This window comes from Melospiza melodia, chromosome 18 (assembly GCF_035770615.1).
Source record: "Melospiza melodia melodia isolate bMelMel2 chromosome 18, bMelMel2.pri, whole genome shotgun sequence".
NCBI lineage: Eukaryota > Metazoa > Chordata > Aves > Passeriformes > Passerellidae > Melospiza > Melospiza melodia.
Genome location: NC_086211.1, coordinates 2,054,162 through 2,074,931, shown reverse-complemented (window position 1 = coordinate 2,074,931; position 20,770 = coordinate 2,054,162). Strand labels below are relative to the sequence as shown.

At 48.5% G+C, this 20,770-nt stretch overlaps 1 protein-coding gene across 1 annotated transcript in view; it reads right to left on the bottom strand.

The window, feature by feature from the left end:
* The window catches only part of CACNA1H (calcium voltage-gated channel subunit alpha1 H), a 108,001-nt gene that overhangs the window by 2,857 nt on the left and 84,374 nt on the right, over window positions 1-20,770 (bottom strand). Inside the window, exons 24-32 of the mRNA XM_063171616.1 lie at window positions 19,491-19,642; window positions 17,232-17,341; window positions 16,370-16,503; window positions 15,575-15,645; window positions 10,722-10,800; window positions 8,823-8,944; window positions 7,042-7,347; window positions 3,938-4,121; window positions 571-716 (exon numbers count right to left, since the gene is read on the bottom strand). Of these exons, the coding sequence (XP_063027686.1) occupies window positions 571-716; window positions 3,938-4,121; window positions 7,042-7,347; window positions 8,823-8,944; window positions 10,722-10,800; window positions 15,575-15,645; window positions 16,370-16,503; window positions 17,232-17,341; window positions 19,491-19,642 (1,304 nt within the window). The remainder of the gene's footprint in view (window positions 1-570; window positions 717-3,937; window positions 4,122-7,041; window positions 7,348-8,822; window positions 8,945-10,721; window positions 10,801-15,574; window positions 15,646-16,369; window positions 16,504-17,231; window positions 17,342-19,490; window positions 19,643-20,770) is intronic.

The window sequence follows — 20,770 nt, the reverse complement described above, 5'->3', positions numbered from 1 at the left end:
TCTTAAAGCTCATCTCCTTCCACACCCTGCCACGGGCACCTTCCACCAGTCTAGGCTGCTCCAAGCCCCATCTGAGCTGGCCTTGGACACTCACAGGGATGGGGAGCCCATGGCACGAGGCAAAGGGTTTGTGAGTCTAACACAGCCCACCCCATCCCTCCCTCATTGTGCCAGTCCTGTCAGACCCTCCTGTACAACAGGATAAACTTTAGCTGGCAGGAACTTTCATGTTCAGGGCTGGCATCTGCTGGGCCTTGGTCTTGTTCCAGCCACAAATCCTGAGCCAGCACACCCCATCATGGTGGAGGGCTCTCCCAAATGGAGATTGGGCACCTACTTCCCACAGTTTAGCTCTTATTTCCTGGAACAGCACAGCCATGAAGATGTAAGCAGGGAAAAAAGGGCCTTCCCACATTTGCTGGGAATATATTAAAATTTACGGCGCGTTTTGTTCTGAAACAGGAATTCCACTTTAGCTCCAAGCACAGAAACACGAGAGAGGGCTGGGGAAGAAGGGAAGGAACCGGGTGACAAGACAGGAGTTACCTCTGCGTGCTGGTGGCCCCTCACCTGTCTGCAGAGCAGCTTGCTGAGAGCAGGGGAGCGGGGGCTGCCAGGGGGCACCAGCCCCTTCCAGCGGTGCCGCCCGTCCTCCGCGGGCACCCTCAGCGAGGAGCTGCCCCCCACGGGCTGCGAGCGCGTGGAGCTGATGGACCCTAGGGCAGGAGAGAGGAGCAGTCACTGCTGGGCACGGGGGCTCTCAAGGCTTGGGGCAGAAGCTTCAAGAGGGGAGCGAACACAGGAGGGAGAAGGGAAAACCTGTTGGGCCTGGGTGGAATGCCAAATCTTGGCATAAACCTTGGATTAAAAACCTTGTCCCTTGTGCTGTCTGCTGCTTTGAAGCTCAGCAGGGATGGCAGGGAGCTCACAGATGTTGGGGTGTCTGTGCAGGGCTCTGATCCTTGTGGGTCCCTTCTAACTCAAGATATTCTACAACTTCTGCAGGCCCAGGGCAGTTCTCCCACCCAGCCCAGCCCAGCCCAGCCAGCACCAGGGGCTGTTCCCAAGGCTCAGCTCAGCTCAGCTCAGCTCAGCTCAGCATGGTCCCACCAGGAGCTGCTCCAAGCGCTCTGACAGCCTTGGACAGGCTGGAATCTCTCTCTTCCCAAAGCCTCCCAGGCTGGGTCTGAAGGCCATCCCTCCTCCCCAGCCCATCCGTGGTGCTGCTTTACTGCACTTGGGAGTTGTTTGAAAGATCTTCTCTGGTTTCTGGCTGCAGGATTTATTGTCCTCATTAGTTTGAAACCCAGCGTCTGTTCCTGCAGCGCTGCCCAGCTCCGTGTTACAAACACCCTTATCCATCACTCCAAGAGATCTCACCCGGGGGTCAGGGAACTTGAACCCCTGACAAAAGCCATCCAGACACATCACAGTTGCATTTCACAGACAGATTTGTTGGTGGGGACAAAGAAAAGTGAGTGTTTAATAATTTTTCTTCTGGAGCTTTTCTCGAGAACACACAGAAGGAATTCCCGCCCCCACCCTGCTTCTCCCCAGGTTTTTTTTGGGCTCTCTTACACCCAGAGTTTCAGACTGAGCCTGCGCTGTTCATGTGCTATTCCAGGCTTTATAAAGTGCTTTTTATGGTGCAGAAAAACTCTGGCATAAAGTCTGTCACAAACATGGTCATAAAATCCAGACCCAATGCTCTACTCCCTGTCCTCAGCTGGAATTTCCTCCTGTTGGACACTTTCCATCGAGCTCTCATATAGGAAACCCAAACCTCCTCCAAACTGGATGCTCAGGAGCACTGAGGATTTCTGGAGCTGGATGTTTTTTCTCTTGTTTTTCTAGGAAATCAGCAAACTGCATCTAAAACCAAAATATCCTGAGATCTGCTCATCCCACAGGATTTTCACTGTGTGGTCAGTGGAGAAGATCAGACATCCTGAAGCCCATGGAAACGCTCATGGGAGTCTCCATGGGCTCAGTTTTATTTGGATATAATTTCTGGATCTGTGACTTGAAGGAGAGTTTGGGCAGCTCAGGAGCAGCACAGCTCAGGGTGCTGCTGGTTTTACCACCAGGTAAAAAGTCATATCCATCATATCCATCCCTCCAGTGCTCTTGGAGAGAAATTTAGGAATTTAGAAAACATCAGAGAATCCTTGGTGGGCTCTACCCACCCCTGCCAATGCCCCAGCAGTTTTATATGGATATAAATCCTCCTTCACAGCCACTCCAGGGATGAAAAGCAGCCCCAGGAGGCTGCCTGTGAAACTCAACCTCTGTTTTCTTTCCCTCACCAGGAATTTGCAGGTGAAACAATAATAAACACTGAGCAGAGAACATGACCTGGCTCCCAGAGAGTCTGAACAAACACAGAGTTCCTTCTCCCAAGGAAATCAGGGTGTGCAAACCCACTGGGCAGTTCTGGCATTTCAAACCACGCTGGATCAAAGGGAACCAGGCTGGGAAGAGTTCTAGGGAGCCCCTCCAGGAGCACGTGAGCTTTTAGGGAGGCAGAATTGTGTTTCAGATCAATTTCCTGTTGTATTTTTACTTTTAACCTAATAATGAATCCCTCATATCCCACAATACAAACTTTTCTATCTAATTATAGAATACTACTCAAACCCATAAAAATAAATTTTAAAAAACCCAACCTCCACCCTAAAACCTCTATTTTACTTTACATATATCACTATATTTTAAAACCTTAAGCTCTAAATTTTCCACTACATAATATTATACACTTCTAATGCAACTACACACTCATAATCTCAATTCTATAATTTGCTTTTAAAAACTTCCTCTACAACTTCAAATTAAATACAATACTCTCTTAAAAATCAAAATCAACATAAAAAACCTAAAATTCTCAGCATCCAAAATTCCAACAATTTTCCCTTCAAAGCAGCTCAAGAGAAGAGACAGAAATGCATTTTCAGGGAAATGTGCTGGGATGCAGAGGATGAATGCCCCCTCAAAGGCTCTGTGATTCCTGGATTTTGGGGTCTCTCCATGACATTCATTACAAGGCTGGGCTCAGGAAGAACCAGAGAGTGGTTTCTGATCTTTGTGCTGCCAAAGAATCTCCTGCAGCTCTGAGCTCCAGGTGTGCTGCTGAAAGGCACTGCCCTGAGGCTGCAGCCTGCCTGAAACATGAGGAATTGTGCTGGAAGCAATCCCAACTCCGGCTTTTATTCCTGGGGATGTTATTGATCAGAGGGAATGCACAGCTCCCTTCCCTCAGCTAAAAACCTCTACCTGTGCCTGGGAGCTTTGTTCCTCCCCAGACACCTGAGGTTGCCTCTGGGGAGGTGATGGAAAGGTGGGATTTTGCAGGATGTGGGGAATGTGGAATTTTGCAGGATGTGGGGAAGGAAGCATTGTGGTGCTGTGGAACCACACGGGAGCCAGCCCTGCTCAGGCCACGCTTGCCTTGGTTGCTCCCCACTGAACCCCCTGTGGGTGTAACCATGGAGTTGTGAAGATTGGAAAAGGCCATGGATCCCAAGCATTAATCCTGCACTGCCAAGGCCAGTGCTAAATCAAGTCCCCAGGTGCCAGATCCACAGGTTTTGTGAACACTCCTAGGGATGATGGCCCCACCACTGCCCTGGGAACCTGTTCTGATGCTTGAACACCTTCCAGTGAAGAAATTTTCCCTGATATCCAATCCAAACCTCTCCTGGCACAACCTGAGGCTGTTTCCTCTCATCCTGACCGTGTTCCCTGAGAGCAGAGCCCAACCCTGCCCCATCCTATCAGGGATTTGTGGAGAATGAGAAGTTTCCCCCTGAGCTTCTCCAGGCCGAGCCCCCCAAGCTGCATCCCCTTCCCTGGCCATACTCCAACCCTTCCACATCCTTCTCATGGTGAGGAACCCAAACCTTTGCCCCAGCGCAGAGGAATCTGTGAGGGTGGTAGGTACCTCTTTGGGCTTTGCAGGGGTAGGTTTCCATCTCCACCTCGTGCAGGGGCAGGGGGGCCGTGGCGGGGGCCACGGGCCGGAACATGTAGCTGTCGTTGGGCAGGGAATGCATCCGGGACACCGAGATCTTCCTCACTGTCAGCAGGTTCTGGGAGTCCTGGGCCCTCAGCGAGCCCACACTGCCCTGCAGAGCAACAGGAGAGAGAGGGGGCATCACCCCTGTGGCAGCAGCAGCAGCTCCCTGGCCACAGAGAGAGGCACAGATTTCCCAGGCATGGTCCTGGGAGAAGTCTGTGAGGAGATAAGGATGATTGTGTTTTATAAAAAATCCTTTCATTAGGATTTTTCTCCTGAGAAGCTGAGGCCTCAGAAATGATATGTAAACAATAATTATCTGCTGCTGTGGAATGCAACAGGTGCATCTGTGATTGGTCTCATGTGGTTGTTTTTAATTAATGGCCAATCACAGTCAGGTGGCTCGGACTCTCTGGTCAGCCACAAGATTTTATTATCATTCCTTTCTATTGCTTTCAAGCCTTCTTATGAAATCCTTCTTCTATTCTTTTAGTATAGTTTTAGTATATAATTTTCTTTTAATATAATATATATAATCAAATAATAAATCAGCCTTCTAAAACATGGAGTCAAGATTCTCATCTCTTCCCTTGTCCTGGCTGGACACATCCCCCTCCCAGTTTCCCCTTTTATCTCAAACACAGTGAATCCCTCTGGTTCTCTCTTCACATCAGCCTCCCAGTGACTGATTGAAAACATTTTCCCAGCTGCATGTCTTAAATTAAATGTATTTTGCTTTGCTCTCCCAGCAAAACCTGTCCCTGAGATCCCTCAGGTTTGGAGCTCACCAAGGATCTGGTTAAATCTGGTTTTTAGCTTGTGTTTCTGGCTTGGAAATATCTTCCCTCAGCTCCCTGAAGGTGCACACCCCAAGATGAATTACTCCATGCTTTTACCCTGTGGAGCTTGGCTGGGAAGAAGGGACCAGCAGGTATTTACAGATTGTTGGCATCCAGCCGTGCCAGCTGTGGCTGTGCCCAGGAGCCACCAGGGCTCTCAGCTGATGGATGAAAGCCTCAGCAGCCAGTGCCAGCTGGTCCTTGGCCATCCCAGCTCATCAGCCCCACCTGGGCTGGGGACAGCCAGGGGCTCCTGCTCACCCTGAGCCACAAGGAGAACAAAAGGTCTCAGCACCTGAACAGGAGGATCTTGGAATTTGGCTCCTAAAGCTCAGCTTGGCTGTGGCTGGAACAAATGAACAGAAAGCCCTTCTTGACATCAGCCACTTCAATTTTTAAAGGTTCAGCTGTTGAGAGCTGACTGAATTAGGGACGTGGGTAAATTTCAAATGAAATAAGGGCTTGAAATATGAATCATGGATGGGAAATTTGTTGGAGAGCTGCTCTGGACTGTGAGGATGGTTTGGAGGCATCACTGCTGCTTCTCCTCCTTGCTGGGAAACACCTGCTGCACTCCAGAGCCTGATCCCATGCCCTGGAAATTGGGATGGGACCTGGGCGTGGGGGTGAGTGGGAGCAGAGGGGGTTGAAGCCATTCTGGTTTGTTGGGAATTTCCCTGGAGCATTCCCTGAATTCCCAGCTCTGGGGATTGCTGGAAGCCTGAGGTGTTGATCCCTCCCTGCCTCAGTTTCCTCAGCATCACAAACAAGTTCTTGCAATAACAACAATAAAATCAAACCTGACACTGTTTTCTCCACGAACTCTGCCTGCAGCTCTGGGTTTAACACTTGAAGTCACACCAAATGCACATTTTAAAGGCTAAAAAGAGGATTTCACTCCTATCCCACACAGGGCTGATTGCTGTGGGATTTCCCAGCTGGCAAGGTTGTGGTTGTGAAGGGACAGGTTGGGGACAGCTCTGACACAGTCCCAGAGCACAGCACCACGACGGGTGGGACATCAGCCACCCCAGTCTGGTGGCCTGGGCTTTTGTGGGGTGGTGGCAGGACGTGGTGGAAGGATGAAAGGGACACTTCACCCCCTCATCACCCCCAGGGTTAAAGGGAGGCTCTGATGTGCTTGGCAAGTGTTGGAGGATGAGGAAAGCCCAAGGAGAATGAACAGTTTGCACTCCCAGCCTGTGTGAAGGGAGGTGCCCTCTCCTCCCTCAATTAGAAAAGCAACCTGTGCAGTTCCCTGCAGGAATGTTTGTCAGGAGCAACATTCAAACAGCCAATTCCCCAGCCCTGTGGAACCAAATCTTTCTCCTCGCCCTGATGGAGCCTGATGGATTTCACAAAAATCTAATTTAATGTAATTTAATCTCAAAGCCCCCACTGATTTCGCGGTAGATTTATTTGTGATCGTGGTGACAAAGCAGTTCCATGTTCACTCTTAATCACAGGCTGCTGACATGGGGTGAGACAATTATCTCACACCCTCCCTCCCCCTGCACTTCTGATTCTTTTCCTGGAAGACTGGCAGGGATCAGAGAGCAGGCAGTGTCCCAAAAATCAACCCAGGAACCTCCAAAAATCAACCCAGGGACCTCCAAAAATCAACACAGGGACCTCCAAAAATCAACCCAGGAACCTCCAAAAACCCAGGAACCTGCAGCTCCTTGCTGAGGGGCTCTGATAATTCCCAAGTTCTCCATGTCCTAAGCAGAGCCATGGGGAGCTGCAGCACTGAATTGCTGGAGGATCCTCTGGAAATCCCAAAGTGGGATTAAACAGAACCTGTGAAGGGAATTTATCCCATCCCATGCTGCAGGTGCCAGGGCTCCCAGTGCCAGCACTCCCAGGATTTCTGGGATTGCTTGTTGGTTTTGCTGCCCTGAAAAATGACAAGGACTGGCTGGGACAGCAGGACAGGGACTTTTATGGCTCTGAACTTAAAATCCACAACCTGAGAACGAGGTGGAGAGATGGACTTTGAGCTCTCCTCTGGAATAATGGCCAGGATAGCGTTTCAACCTTGAGGAGCTCTGGGGGCTGCCTCAGGACATGGGGTGGTGGTGACATCCCTGGGGTAGGGGCTGGGACAGCTCCTTGTCTCCCTCGCTGGCTCTGCGTGGGATCTGCTGGTCAGGCTGGTGGGATCCATCCCCTCCCCAGCCCAGCTCTCACCAGGCCTTGGTGCTTCTCCTTGGGGTGCTCCAGGTTCCCGTGCAGCGCCCGGCTCTCCCCGGCCACGGCCCCGCTCCTGCTCCCGCCGGTTCCTCTGGACATCTCCAGCTCGATCTCGGCGTCCATCTCAGCGTCCTCCTTGGCCTCCTTGTTGCTCTCCTCCAGGTGCTTCATCAGCACTGCCACCACCACGTTGACCAGCACGAACTGGGCGATGAGGACGAAGGTGACGAAGTAGACGGGGGAGATGACGGGCAGGTAGCTGAGGCAGTGCTTGTCCTCCCGCGTGCACTCCCGCAGCGTGTCCTGCACCAGGGGACAGGCAGACATTACAGAGCTTTCCAGGGGCAGAAAGGGATTTATTGAAAATATGGATATTGATCTAGTGCCCATATCCAACTGTGAGGGATAAAAACCCTCTAACAGTTTAAAGTTAGAAAGTTTATTGTGATGCTGGGCAGCGTGCGGGATAGCTCCCAAATACACACTGTGATTTACAGGTGATTGCAGAGCCCTTTTATCTATGCAGGTATTGAATACCCAAAATACAAATGCATATTCATAACTTTGGTAGATCCCATTCCCAGTATGGATATTGATCTAGTACCAATATCCAAAAACTCTCTAACGATTTAAAGTTAGAAAGTGTTTGTTTATTGTGGGATAGCTCCCAAATACACACCACAATTTACAGCTGATTACAGAGTCCTTTTATCTATGCAAGTATTGAATACCCAAAATACAAATCCATATTCATAACTTTGGTACATCTCATTCCTCGCTTTGTATAGTAATTACTTCAAAAGCTATTAAGCATGGTAATTAGTTCAAAAGCTATTAAGCATGCACAGTTTGCCCCTTGAACTGGGTTGGTGGTCCCTTTCATGGGGAGGGGTCCCAAAATGAGGAAGTAAATGAGGTCTTCTCGTTCAGACCTTTCTATCTTTTCAATGCAAATATGACAAATGAACCCTTGGTAGAACTCCCATTCCCCATCTTCAGTTGGTTTCAGAACAGAGGAGGCTACAATTGTCTTATGTGCCTAAAAGCTATTTATCAGTTTCTATATTCTTCATTTTAAACCCAGCTAACCAAACATTGTGTTGACAAGCAGTCAATTATTAGTTAACTACTAATTCTTAACTTCATCAAGGCCTATCTATTTATTTTAATTAACTCCAATAAAGCTTATCTCTAACTAAAATCTTAGCTCCTCTAAAATCTCTAAATTCCTTAAAGTTTATGTCTCAAAACACCAAAAGAACACAAAGTGGGTACAACTGAAACAGCTAAAAGGAAATATGGGGGTCATGGATTACCAGCACCTACAATAGAGGAGGATGGAATGCCCAGAAGTTTTGGATTTCTCATCTCCTGGAGTGTTCCAGGCCAGGTTGGACAGAGCATGGAGCTCTGGGGTAGTGGAAGATGTCCCTGCCCATGGCAGGGGTGGCACTGGATGAGCTTTAAGGTCCCTTCCAGCCCAAAGCATTCCATGATCCTGTGATTCTATGGCACAGCACCCGAGCACAGCATGGTTACTCCTCCCAGTCAAAAACCTGGCATCATTTTCCTTCAATATGACATCCAGGAACAAAGCTTCAGGCTGGGTGAGACTTAGGACAAATCTTGAAAACACACCTGGCTTTTCTATTAGGAAATCCCGTTTTTATATTTTAAGAGGAAACGTTTTTGTTGGCACCCAAGAGTTGCCCAAATCCATTTGAAAACTATACCCACAGCCCTCCAGAGAGGAGGAATCCCCCAGAGACTGCACACACCTTCATGATGCCGTTCCAGTTGTCCCCCGTGGACACCCTGAAGAGGGTGAGGAAGGCCATGCCGAAGTTGGTGAAGGTGGCGTGGCGGCTCAGGCCCTCACAGGGATTCTCCTCACTGCAATCTGTGGGGCAGGGAAGGAGCAGCACATCAGCCAAGCCATGCTGGAGAACCCACAGCAGCCCCCAGAGCCACGTCCCATGGGTTTATGGCACCAGGGGTTGGTGACATCCTGCTCAGGAGGAACAGGAGGGACAGGGAAAGGTGTTTTCACCTCGAGAACCCTGGCACAGGACAGCGGGAGATGTGGAAATGGTGCTGGTGGAATTCTCATCCCTGGAAACATTCAAGGCCACGTTGGACAGGGTTTGGAGCAAGCTGGGGTAGTGGAAGGCATCCCTGCCCATGGCAAGGGGTGGCACTGGATGGGCTTTAAAGTCCTTTTCAACCAAAACCATTCCTTCTGATTTCTGTGATTTTCTTTACTCCTGCTCTACAGCCTCCTTTGTCTGTTTTCCTGTTGATTGCGCCCTTGCCTTGATGATTTTTTACATCCACCACGAGGGATATTTTCACTGAGATAAAGTGGAGCAATTTGACATTTTCCCCCTGAGAATTAATAGCCTAATGAATGCAAATTGAACATATGAAATATCTGTCTTCCCATAAAACACAGCCTCGTTAAATATCCATTAGGACAGGCAGCAATGGCTCTTGGTTGGGCATTTCAGTCTTAGGTAATTATTCTGAGGTAAATTGGAAGGAAAAACAAAAAAGTTCCAAGAAAAACCCACAAATGACCAGTCCTGAGGGAGAAAGGGCTGATGGTTCTTGTGGCTGGCATGGGCTGATCAGGAAAAAGGAAGGAATATTCCCATTAAATTGGGCTGGGAAGCAGAGTCCTGCCCCAGTGGGGTCCCCTGGGCTGGCATTGCCCAGGTGTGGGTGGAAACACCAGAAGAACCATTTTTCACCCCTGCGACTGAACAAATACACCCATAACTCCAGGGGTGGAATATAAACCCTCACTGTCTCACTCAGGGTGGGTGCAGAACTCAGTCCTTCCCCAGAATTTGTGAGAGACTGAAAAATAATTTGGTTTTGGTTGAAAGAATTATTCTGCTCTCAGGCACTTGTAATCTGAGCAGAGGGCTGGGCTCATAAAGGGGATTAATGACAGCCATAAACTCTGCTCAGGAAGGGCCTTCTGGTGCTCCTGGAGCTCTAATTGGGATGGAAATGTTGAGGATGCAGACACAGCTCCCTCCAACAGCATTTTCCAGGCTGGGCAAGGCTGGGGTTTGCTCTGATTTTAGTGATGGGCACATTCTTGAGCAGCTGCTGTCTCCTCAAACTGGAGGATTAATTAATGCTGGACAAGCAGGAAGCACTGGATGCCTCCTGGTTGATGGAGAGAGGGGAAGGTGATGCTGAGAGCAGGGGACAGAGGGGCCCTGGGAGCTGCAGGAGCAGTGGCAGCCAAGTGCACAGAACTGATGGGCTGTGGGGAAGCTGTGAGCAGGGACATGTTTATGGTGGCATCTCTCCAGCAGGAATCTGACCCCCATCCAGCTCTGCAGGCTCGTGTTCTGTCTCCAGTAGCAAACTTGAACAAATCCATGCTGGGGCAATGATATTTAAAAAGCAAAGAGTTCCTCTCCAGCCAAGGCTGGCGTTGGCCAGAGCCCTGAATGTGTGTGTGTGAGTGTCAGAAAGGTTCTGTGTTACATCCTCGTGTGTCAGCTGTGACCCTGAGATCAAGAGAAAACTTCCATCTTCCAGAACATGAGTGTGAAGCTGAGGAAGGTCCAGGAATGAGAGGGAGAGGGAGAAAAGGAAGCAGGCAGATAGCAAATAAACACCAACCGGATGGAGCCAGCGGCCTGGGGCCCATTACTCACCCAGCTTGCCAAACAATTCCACTCCCAGGGCAGCATAGATAAAAAACAGGAGCATAAAAAGTAGGCCAAGGTTCCCTACCTACACAAGGAGAAAGCAGAACAAGGGTCAGGCAAGTCGAGGTCATGAACTAAATCACTCCATCACATTTTCAACACAAGCACAGCAGGGATGGGGGGCCAGAGGGAAATCAGATTTCCCCTGGGACCAGCAGCCTGGTCCCTCTCTGAGTTCTGCTTCAGGGGGCCCAGGGAGGCCTTTGTGTGGGGAAAGGAGCAGAAATGCCCTTGGGGAAGCAGCAGCTTCTCCATCACCCTGCTCTCTGGAATTTGGCCACTTCAGGGCAGTTTGGGGGGCAGGGCTGCTTTGGGACCTGGGCTTTGGGTTGGGTTTGGGGCCTTTCCCTTTCCCTTTCCTTTTCCCTTTCCCTTCCTGGGACTCTGAGACAGCAGCAAGCCAGGAGAGGAGCTGTTCCCAAAGGTTTCACAGGCATGGAGGGCTTGCAGTGCTCCAGGGAGAGGAGAACGCCCTGAGCCTTTTCCTTTGCAGGCCCTTCTCAACCAGAGCTTCCCAGATTTCAGCTTTCTGTGTCCCACAGGAAGATCCTGATCCCAAACACCAGCACTGGCAGCTCCAGGTGCTGCTGGAGGTGTTCCAAGCCCCCAGGGTGGCTGAAGGGGGTGACAAGTGACATGAAAACAGCACAAAAGTTCTTCACACCACCAGCATCACAGCCCTCCGTGCTGGATCTCATCCCAGCACAGAATCCAAGCCTCAAAAACGTCTCCTGGAGCAGATTTTTGGTGATTCAGGCAGAGAACACGAAGGGCAGAGTGACCTGACCTGCTGCCACCTGCTCCCATTTATCTCTGCTGCCACTTTAATCTCTCTGTTTGCAGCTCCTAACTGAGACAAAGTGAGTTCTCTACACCACCAGCAGGATTTTATCCCTAAAAACAAGGAGCTGGGAGGTGATCCAGGAAGTCAGGCCCAGGGATTCCTGATCTCTGAGGTGCATTTTGGTGAACTCTGACTTTGGGAGAGTTTTCTTCTCTGAGGTGGCACAGCCACAGATCTTTTGGTTATTTGTACTGTGCTTAATTTAATCAGAAAGTTTATCAGTGTGATATCTGTCATTATAAAATTAACACAGCTCTTGCTGATGAAAGAGGGGATTTTTTATATTAAAGAAATGGGAATAGTCCAATCACCCAGTGCAGGCTGTAATTGCTATAAAGCCTAAACTGGCTCTGCAATTTCCCTAACATTATTACAATCCTCCAGGGAATAATAAAGATAAAACAGGGATGTGGATGGCTGGGCTGGGTTATTTCATCTGCCTCTGCTGCCTTCTGGAACAGCTTTTGCTGCTCCTGTCTGCTGGACCACTGATGCTTTGGGAGCCATTAGAAACGAGCAGGCACAAGCACAAGCACCCCACACACACTGCTGGGGAGGCAAATGAGCAAATAATTACAGGGAATTAAAATAAAAGGGATAAACAAACTTTCGAGGTTGAGGCAACAGAAGAGGCTGTTGGGTTTTGCTCTAAGCCGCCTGAGTGTTTTTGGTGCCTGAAAAGTCAGCCTGGAAACTTATGGCATTGGTGAAATCCCAAAGAATTTGGGGTAATGTGGGAGTTATTACCAGGTTACGTGTAAAAGGTGTTATCTGGATTTCCACAAAGAGGAGAGGGAAGAGGGAATGGGGAAGGGAAAGAAGGAGAAGGAGAAGGAGAAGGAGAAGGAGAAGGAGAAGGAGAAGGAGAAGGAGAAGGAGAAGGAGAAGGAGAAGGAGAAGGAGAAGGAGAAGGAGAAGGAGAAGGAGAAGGAGAAGGAGAAGGAGAAGGAGAAGGAGAAGGAGAAGGAGAGGAAGAGGGAAAGGGAAAGACAAAGGGAAAGGGAAAGGAAAAGGAAAAGGAAAAGGAAAAGGAAAAGGAAAAGGAAAAGGAAAAGGAAAAGGAAAAGGAAAAGGAAAAGGAAAAGGAAAAGGAAAAGGAAAAAGGAAAAAGGAAAAGGAAAAGGAAAAGGAAAAGGAAAAGGAAAAGGAAAAGGAAAAGGAAAAGGAAAAGGAAAAGGAAAAGGAAAAGGAAAAGGAAAAGGAAAAGGAAAAGGAAAAGGAAAAGGAAAAGGAAAAGGAACCCCTGTGGGGGCAGTTCCAAGCTGTTGAAGACAGAGGAGTCTCTTGTGCAGGGAATTAATGTTCCATCCATGGATCAAGTGAGACCAGAGAAAGGAAAACAACCCAGATCTTCTGATAGGGAAGTTCCACATCTTATTGCTGTTGGAGGGTGGGATTGGGCTGGACTCCAGTTGTGCTCCCCACCAGGAAGAGCTGAGGCAGCTCAGCAGTGACTGCTGGGGGATTTGCTTCCACCAGGAGCATTTGAACCCAGATCTGATGCAGGAAAGGACTTTGGAAAATATCCCAAATCTGATCCAAAAAGGGACTTTGGAAAGCTGGGAATGGGAAAAGGACTAAAGAAAAACCATCAAACAGGAGCTTTAGAGAGCAGCCCTTGCTTCCAAACCCAGCAGCCACCAGACTTAGGAGCAAGGAAATGATCAGTGATGGATGAGTGGTGTAATTCATTATGGAGCCTTAACGAGCAGGAGCTCAGAAAGAAGAGGAAAACACTTGAAGCCGGTCTTGAAAAGCTGCTCTACACCAAGAGATTAAAGGAGTTCACTGCTCTCCTGTTCTCCAGACTGCAGGAGATTACTTTATCTACCACTGCTCCAAAAAGGAGAAGTGCTACAAGAAAAAAGCAAAATTACATCCAGTGAAAAACCAAACCTTGCTAATTCAGACTAAACTCACCAGATATTTTCTTAGTAAGAAGAGTAAACATAAATGTATTCCATCAACAGGAGATGGCTGATTCCCTAACACTTAGTCCTTAAAACAAGAACCAGGGACTGGGAGGAGATGGAGAAGGTGGGCAGAGAATCTGAGATCATTCCCTGACCATTCTTTCTATCTCTGTGGCCTCTCATTTTTTTTCTCTTCTCAATCTCATTTTTGCCCACAGATCAGGTGGAGGAGAAGGTTTTTGGCCTGGCAGGCAGAGGTCACCACACAAGGAGCAGGGCAGGGACACTTTGAAAAGAGCAGCTCAAGCTCAGCCTGAAATCCCAAAAGAGGAGATTAATCCTGTGACAGTCCTGGATCAAAATGCTGCATTCCCCCAAATTTGGGGATAATTGGTTCTCCAAGTGTTACTCAAATTGCTGAATAAAAACCAAATACAAAGCTGATGAAAATCACCCCCCAGAAATGCAGTGACAGCTCCTTGTCATCGTCAGCCCATAAATGGGCATTCTCCACACACCAGACAAAGAATTTCCCCCCAAACCTGAATGAATAAACATTAAATTAGCTCTTTTTTGTCACTTAGAAACCATATTCTACAAGGATTTTCCAGCTGTGGTTTTAGGATGCTAATTTAATTAGGGTAGGAACTCATGCCCTGCCTTGGAAATGAAAGCTGCAGCTTTATGAAGAGTGATGGTTGTCAGAGAGCTCTTCTTAAAATTCCCTTCTCATTTTCTGAGATTCACTGGAGACCAAAGTGGCATTTTTTTATCTGCATGAGATCTGCTTGGAACATCCCAGGGGTTTTCCCTTGACAAGAGACCCTGCTGGGAATGCAAACTGCAGGAACACCCCAAGGAACCCAAACCCTGGCCAGGAGCCACACTATTGTTTGGGGGGTGGGGACAGAAAACAAGGAGGGAGAGAAAATATGGGCTGTGGTGATGATGCTTTGCAAACTGAAAACCAGACACAAATCCAAGGATTTCTTGAAATGCCAGTCCAGGGGTCAGGTTGGGAAATCCCTGCTTCAGCCTCAGCCCAAATCCTTAAGGAAATCTGGATGCCAAAGGGCAAATGCTGGGATTAGAAATGTGTTCATGGCAATGATGAAGGTCAAAGCAAAGGGGTCTTTGCAAGGAAAAGAAATTCCCCATTTTCCAGCTCTCCTGGAATAGATGGTGGGTTGATTTGCACTTAGGAACTGAGTCCCTGGGGTGTATTTGGGTAATTCCATGTTTTCTGCTGGTTCTCTTGTGGCCACTCATCCTCTGGAGGAGACTCCCACCCATGTGGGGTCTGCCCTTGGCTGCTCCAGGGAATTGGGATGGGCAGGGTTAATCTGAGTTAACTCCAACACTGAACAATCAGAGCTCACACCAGCACACCCACAAACGAGCAGAACACACCTTAAAAAGGATAACATTAAAAATAAAAAACCCAAACACCTTGGAATTCTGATGGAGGACTGAAAGCCAGCAAAAAGCTTCTTCCTTTCCTTTTCTCAGAGCCATAAAAAAGGGATCCCAGGAAGTGAACCTGGCAGGATCCTATCAAATTCCCTGAGTCTGGAAGTGTTCTTGTTTCTCTTGCAGCTCAGGAGAATTTGGTGATTGGTGTCCCCAAATCAAGATTTTAACCCTTAGAAGCCTCTCCCCAATTTGCCTTTCCAAGGCTGCAGCACCCCTGTCAATAACTGTGACTGTTCCTGCCTCCCAAATTAAACTCCTGAGCTGGGAGCTCCCAGTGCTTTCTCCAAGATCCTTCTCTGTCCCTCCTGGTGTTTCCCCAACTTGCCAGTGAGATCTGGGGTTTGCACAAGCTCTGCTTACAGGAATTTGCTCTCTGGGAACTCTTCCCATCATTTTGCTTCTCCTATCAAACACACTCCAGGATGAGCCACAAAAACCTCCACTCCCAAGGCCTGGAGAAAGCTGAGACCCTCCCCAGGTGGCTTCTGGAGGCCACCAAACCCAGAGCTGTCCCCAGGCCCCAAAGGCACTCCTGTCCCCAAGGGGATGCAGGAATTTTGGGGGCTTACCTGGGGCAGGGCTTGCACCACCGTGTCCAGCAGAGCTCTCATGCCCGTAGCCATTTTCAGCAGTTTCAGCACTGAAATGAGGAGCAAAACCTGCTCAGCAGGGCTGGGGGGAATTGCAGGCAAAATCCAGGAGGGAAATCGAGGTTTAGGTCTTGCAGGGAGGGTTTAAATCTCCCTTAATGCTGTTTGGACATGTGGGGAGCTCTCTGCTGAAAACCAGGATCTCCCTGATCCCAGCAGGGCTGAACATCCCCCTGTCAGTCCCAAGGGGAATGCATTCCCACTGCCAGAGGGTTATGGGATTTTGGGAAGGAATTCCTCTCTGGAAGGGTGGAAAGAGACTGAAATAGAATTCCCAGAGAATCTGGGGCTGCCCCTGCATCCCTGGAAGTGTCCAAGGCCAGGCTGGGATGGTGGAAGGTGTCCCTGCCATGGCAGGGGTAGGATAGGATGGGCTTTAAGGTCCCTTCCAACCCAAACCATCCTGGAATTCTATGAAAATGGACAAAAACCCATGAGAACCCCAACATGCCCAGGCAGGAAAATGGGAGGCACCTCACCAGTGAGGAGCATCTTCCCAAGCCCTAATTGCCATCACTCCCCACCCTGCTCTGGACCTGGATAAAAGCTCAGTGCTCCCAGGCTGGAATCAGAACCCAGCCCCAGAAGGAAACCCCATGGAACCCCCAGCTGCTCTCTGAGCTTCCATTCCATGTTCCCCACTGGAAATGAACCAGCAGGGCTGGAAGGACAAACATCCAAAGGATTTCCTGGAGAGCCCAGAGCAGGACCCACCTCTGGCTATCCTGAGCACCCTCATGATGCGGATGATGGTGGGGTTGATGGGAAGGGCAGCGTTCATCTCGATCTCCTCCAGAGTGATGCCCACAATGGACAGCAGGACTATGGCCAAGTCCAGCTGGTTCCACCTACACAGACACGCAGGACAAACAAAATTCAAATTATACATATTTCATCTTAATGACAGGCACCAGCAAATCCCAAATGCATCTTTGTCAAATTAATTATCTAAAATTACTCCTCTTGAGTTTTAATACAATATGTCTTTTATAGTTCCAAAGTATTTAGTTTGGTTTTTTTTATAAAACCATCCTTTAAAACTTATTTTTATTTCTATTTTTCTCTCCACAATATCTACCTTATTCTATAATATTTCCAAATCAATATTTCTTATCTTGAAGTTTATATACAAATATATACTGTATAAACTTTGTTAAGTTTTTAAAGTTTTCTACAAATTTATTTCCCACACATCTCTTCACTCTCATCTGGGCCTGTGATTTTTAGTGGTACAAAACCAGCTCAGAGCAGCTGGCACAGACATCCTTGAGCCACAAAATATGGGAGCTGACTGGGAAGGGTTTCTGACCTCTAGGCTGAGCTGCTCAGGTCTGGTGGAAAGGGAAATCCTGGGGGAAAAGATGGATCTGGAATTTGCGGAGATTTCCTGAATTCCTCCTGCAAAGCACCGCCAGCAGTTCTCAGGATTTTCAGTTCTCACACTACAAAGTTTGCAAAGTTTGCACCCACTGAGAGCAAGCCCTGGACTCCTCTTGTGTCACCACAGAATCTGGCTCTGAAATTGGGTCAGTCCAGCCCTGAATCCCAAATCCACAGGGGTCCAAAATGTTCTCACCTGTCCTTAAAAAACCTCCGGAAACCAAAGGCCACCAGCTTGAGCAGTGCCTCGAACACAAAGACGATGGTGAACACGTAGTTGCAGTACTTGAGGGCTTCATCCAGGGACTGGAAAGACAGATCCCAGTTAGGCCAGCCCAGTTATCCCTTCCCAGACCCCCATGGAGGGACTGGCAGGGAGCAGGGTGAGAGCAGCTCAGAAATTTCAGGAATAAAGTCATAAAGGCTCGTGGAGCTCACTAAATCACCCAGCAGAACTCAAATAAAGGCTTAGCCCCTGAGTCAAACAAAACCCTCCAAAGCACTGAGATTAGTTCTGCTAAAAATGTCAGGTTCAAGCTCGGTGCACAAATTGTTCAGTCTGGGCCAGACAGGAAAAAATTCCCCCCTTCCCCATCTCCTGAAGATTCCTTGGTCTGAAGTGGGGAGAAGAAAAGCCTTGATGGATCATTTCTTGATCCCAGCCCTGGGGACAAAGGCTTTGCTTAAAAAGCTGAGGAAAATAAATAAACCTTGGAGAGATGGATGGAACCTTTCCTTGCTGAAAAATGGGGCATCTCCAGAGCTGGGCAAAGCGTGTCCATATTTGGTGCAGCGCTGCCGCTGTCCCCGGAGCCGCCCTCGGAAGTCAGGAATCCACAGTGTTTATACTCGGGCATGATGAGTGTTTATAATGGATTTCATTGGAGCTGGGGGCCAACAATAGCAAAGGAATCTTGTGGGGAGTCTTAAAATAGACAAGCTGGGAGAGGGGGGAGCAGCTCTTGGGGTGGGGAGGGATTGGGGGGTTTAGTTTAGTGTAGAGCAGGATTCTGAATTTTCAATTAAAAATGGGAATTGTGAGCATCAAACTGGACAAAAATGGAAATAAATGGGACAGAGGAGGCTGCAGGAAACCCCAGGGCACAGGAAAGCTCTTTTTGTCCCTCTGTGGGGTGCCTGGCTTTGCTGACCCCACACACAGTGAGGTCACCAGGGCATGGCCATGCCCTGATTTTTTGGGAATGGGAGCTGGAAGTTTCTTAGGTGTTGGCAACAACCCCTATTTTTGTACCAGTACCTAAAATAAAATGGCAGCTTAAAAAACACAGCACAATTCCCTGTTCCATCCAAAGCCCGAGCCTGACTTCTGCCATTGTTTGTGACCGTTTGCATTTGGATTTACAACTCTGCGTTAAGTGAACGTAAACCAAGAGTAAATAAAACCTAACCTGGATAAACAACATTTCCATGGAATTACCCTGGTGTAAAACACACACACACACATTACCGTCTGGCTCAGCATCCAGGAGGCATTTGCAGGTTACCATGGAATGCAGGAAAAGCAAATGCTGAGCCAGAGCTTCGTAAATGATAATGAAATGGAAAATTTATAGATGGAAAATGTATAAATTGATATAAATTTATCTATCAGCCCCTCTGATTTATATCAAAGGTGTTCTGAGGAGAAAATGATTTTATAATACATTAAAAAAAAGTGAGGATTGTACTTTTAAATTTGGTTTATTCAGAATCCATTGAGGAAAAGAAACACTCTGCATGCTGTAACTCAGAGTTTATATCTGTTAATGGAATGTTCTAAAACTCTGGACTGGTTTCCAGTGTGAGGCTCAGTCAGGTTTGGGATCAGGGCAGGAAATATTTAGATTGGCCTTTTCCTGGTAAAAGCCTAATTAACTCTCCATTAGCTGAGGTTTTTTTACCCAAAGCAGGGAAATGGAAGTTTTGCCTGAGGCAGAGCTGGACCAGAATGCTGAGGCTCCCCAAAAACTGGGGGTGCCTTTTTGGGACTACCTAAAAACAGAGGCTAGACAAAATTAGGGGATAAAAAGTGTTTGTATTTATTGAAGGCCCTTCAGGTACATTTAGGGCGGACAAAGGCTACACCCAAAATTGGACCACAGGTCAGGGGTTTTCACACTTTTTTAAGTTTGGGCCATTTGCATATTGGGGGTTAATCTGCCAATTACAGCTTCAGGTAATGAAGTAATTTTCCTCAAGTTTGCACTTTTGTTTACATTTCTGGGGCCTGAGCCAATGAGGTGTCCTTGATTGCCAGGCCTGGAGAGGAATTGTTGTGTCTGCCCAAAATGGGAAAGCAGCAGCTCACACTGCACATGGAGTTTAGAGTTCTACACTAAAGAACTGCAGCATCACAAATACATTAAAATAATAAAATACAAACCCCAAAACATCACTAAGAGCGTCCCCATGGCCAATTTCCTCTCAAGGCAACTCTTCTGGGGGCAGCTCCTACCTTGGGCTGGTTGTAGTGCTCCATGGACATGGTGATGACGTTGACGCCGATGATGAAGGTGATGAAGAGGTCCAGGTAGTGGCTGGTGCACAGGCTGTGGATGTACCTCCTGGCCGGGGAGTAGTCGGCGTAGTAGGGCCTGCGCTGGGCCTCTGTGGGGACACGGGGGACAGCCATGAGCCGAGGGGGCTGCAGGGCTGAGGGCCACCAGCACGGGGGCTGGAGTCACCTCCCAGCTGGACACGGGTGGGGAACAAAGGTGACAAAACGTGGGGAGTGGCTGAGTGATCCCTGAGTGATTGCCGAGTGATTCCTGTGTGATCCCTGAGGGATTCCTGAGGGATTCCTGAGTGATTACTATGTGATCCCTGAGTGATCCCTGTGTGATTGCTGAGTGATTCCTGTGGGATCCCTGTGATCCCTGATTGATTCCTGTGTAATTCCTGAGTGTTTCCTGAGTGATTCCTGTGTGATCCCTGTGTAATTCTTGAGTGATCCCTGATTGATTCTTGTGTAATTCCTGAGATTCTTGAGTGATTTCTGAAATACTCCTCTGTGATCCCCAGATTCCTGATTCTTGTGTAATTCCTGAAATACGCCTATGTGACCCCTGAGCGATCCCCGATTGATCCCTGTATAATTTTTGAGTGATCCCTGTGTGATCCTGCCTCCCACCACAGCCTGAGTGGGTTTTTGGGATGAGCAGCCTCTGGTGCCAGCCAGGTCCTTCCCTCTGTCCCTGAGTCCCCTCCTGGCAGGGGCAGCAGGGGAGGAGCAGGGTGGACACAGACACAGGACCACAAGGCCAAAGGAAAAGCTCCCAACCCAGCAGAGCTGGGGCAGCACTCATCTCTCCCAGTCCTGCAGTGCCAGGATCATCCCAGCTGGCAGGAGAACATGCCCTGAGCTCCAGAAGGTTTTTTGGGACCTTTGGAAGGTTTAAGGAAAAGCAGCAGAGCATTCCTGAGGGATGGGAGCGCACAGGACACAGCCACAAAGTGCTTGGCTCCGCCACGACAACCAGCACAAGGTCCTCTGGAAAAAGAAATATACATTTGTATTTATAAAATAGGTAATTAAACAATATATCTAGGGCTCAGGGCATGGCTGCATCCAAAAGCATTCACATGAATTTTATATCTCTGCCTCTGGCTGAGATATCCTCCTTTTTTTTTCTCTTCCAAATTTGTGGAAATTTCTGCCTGTGACCAAATTGCATGGAGTGTTCCAAGGAGAGTGTTTGGACCCCAGGACTGCATTTACTGCCTCTCTCCAGTGAA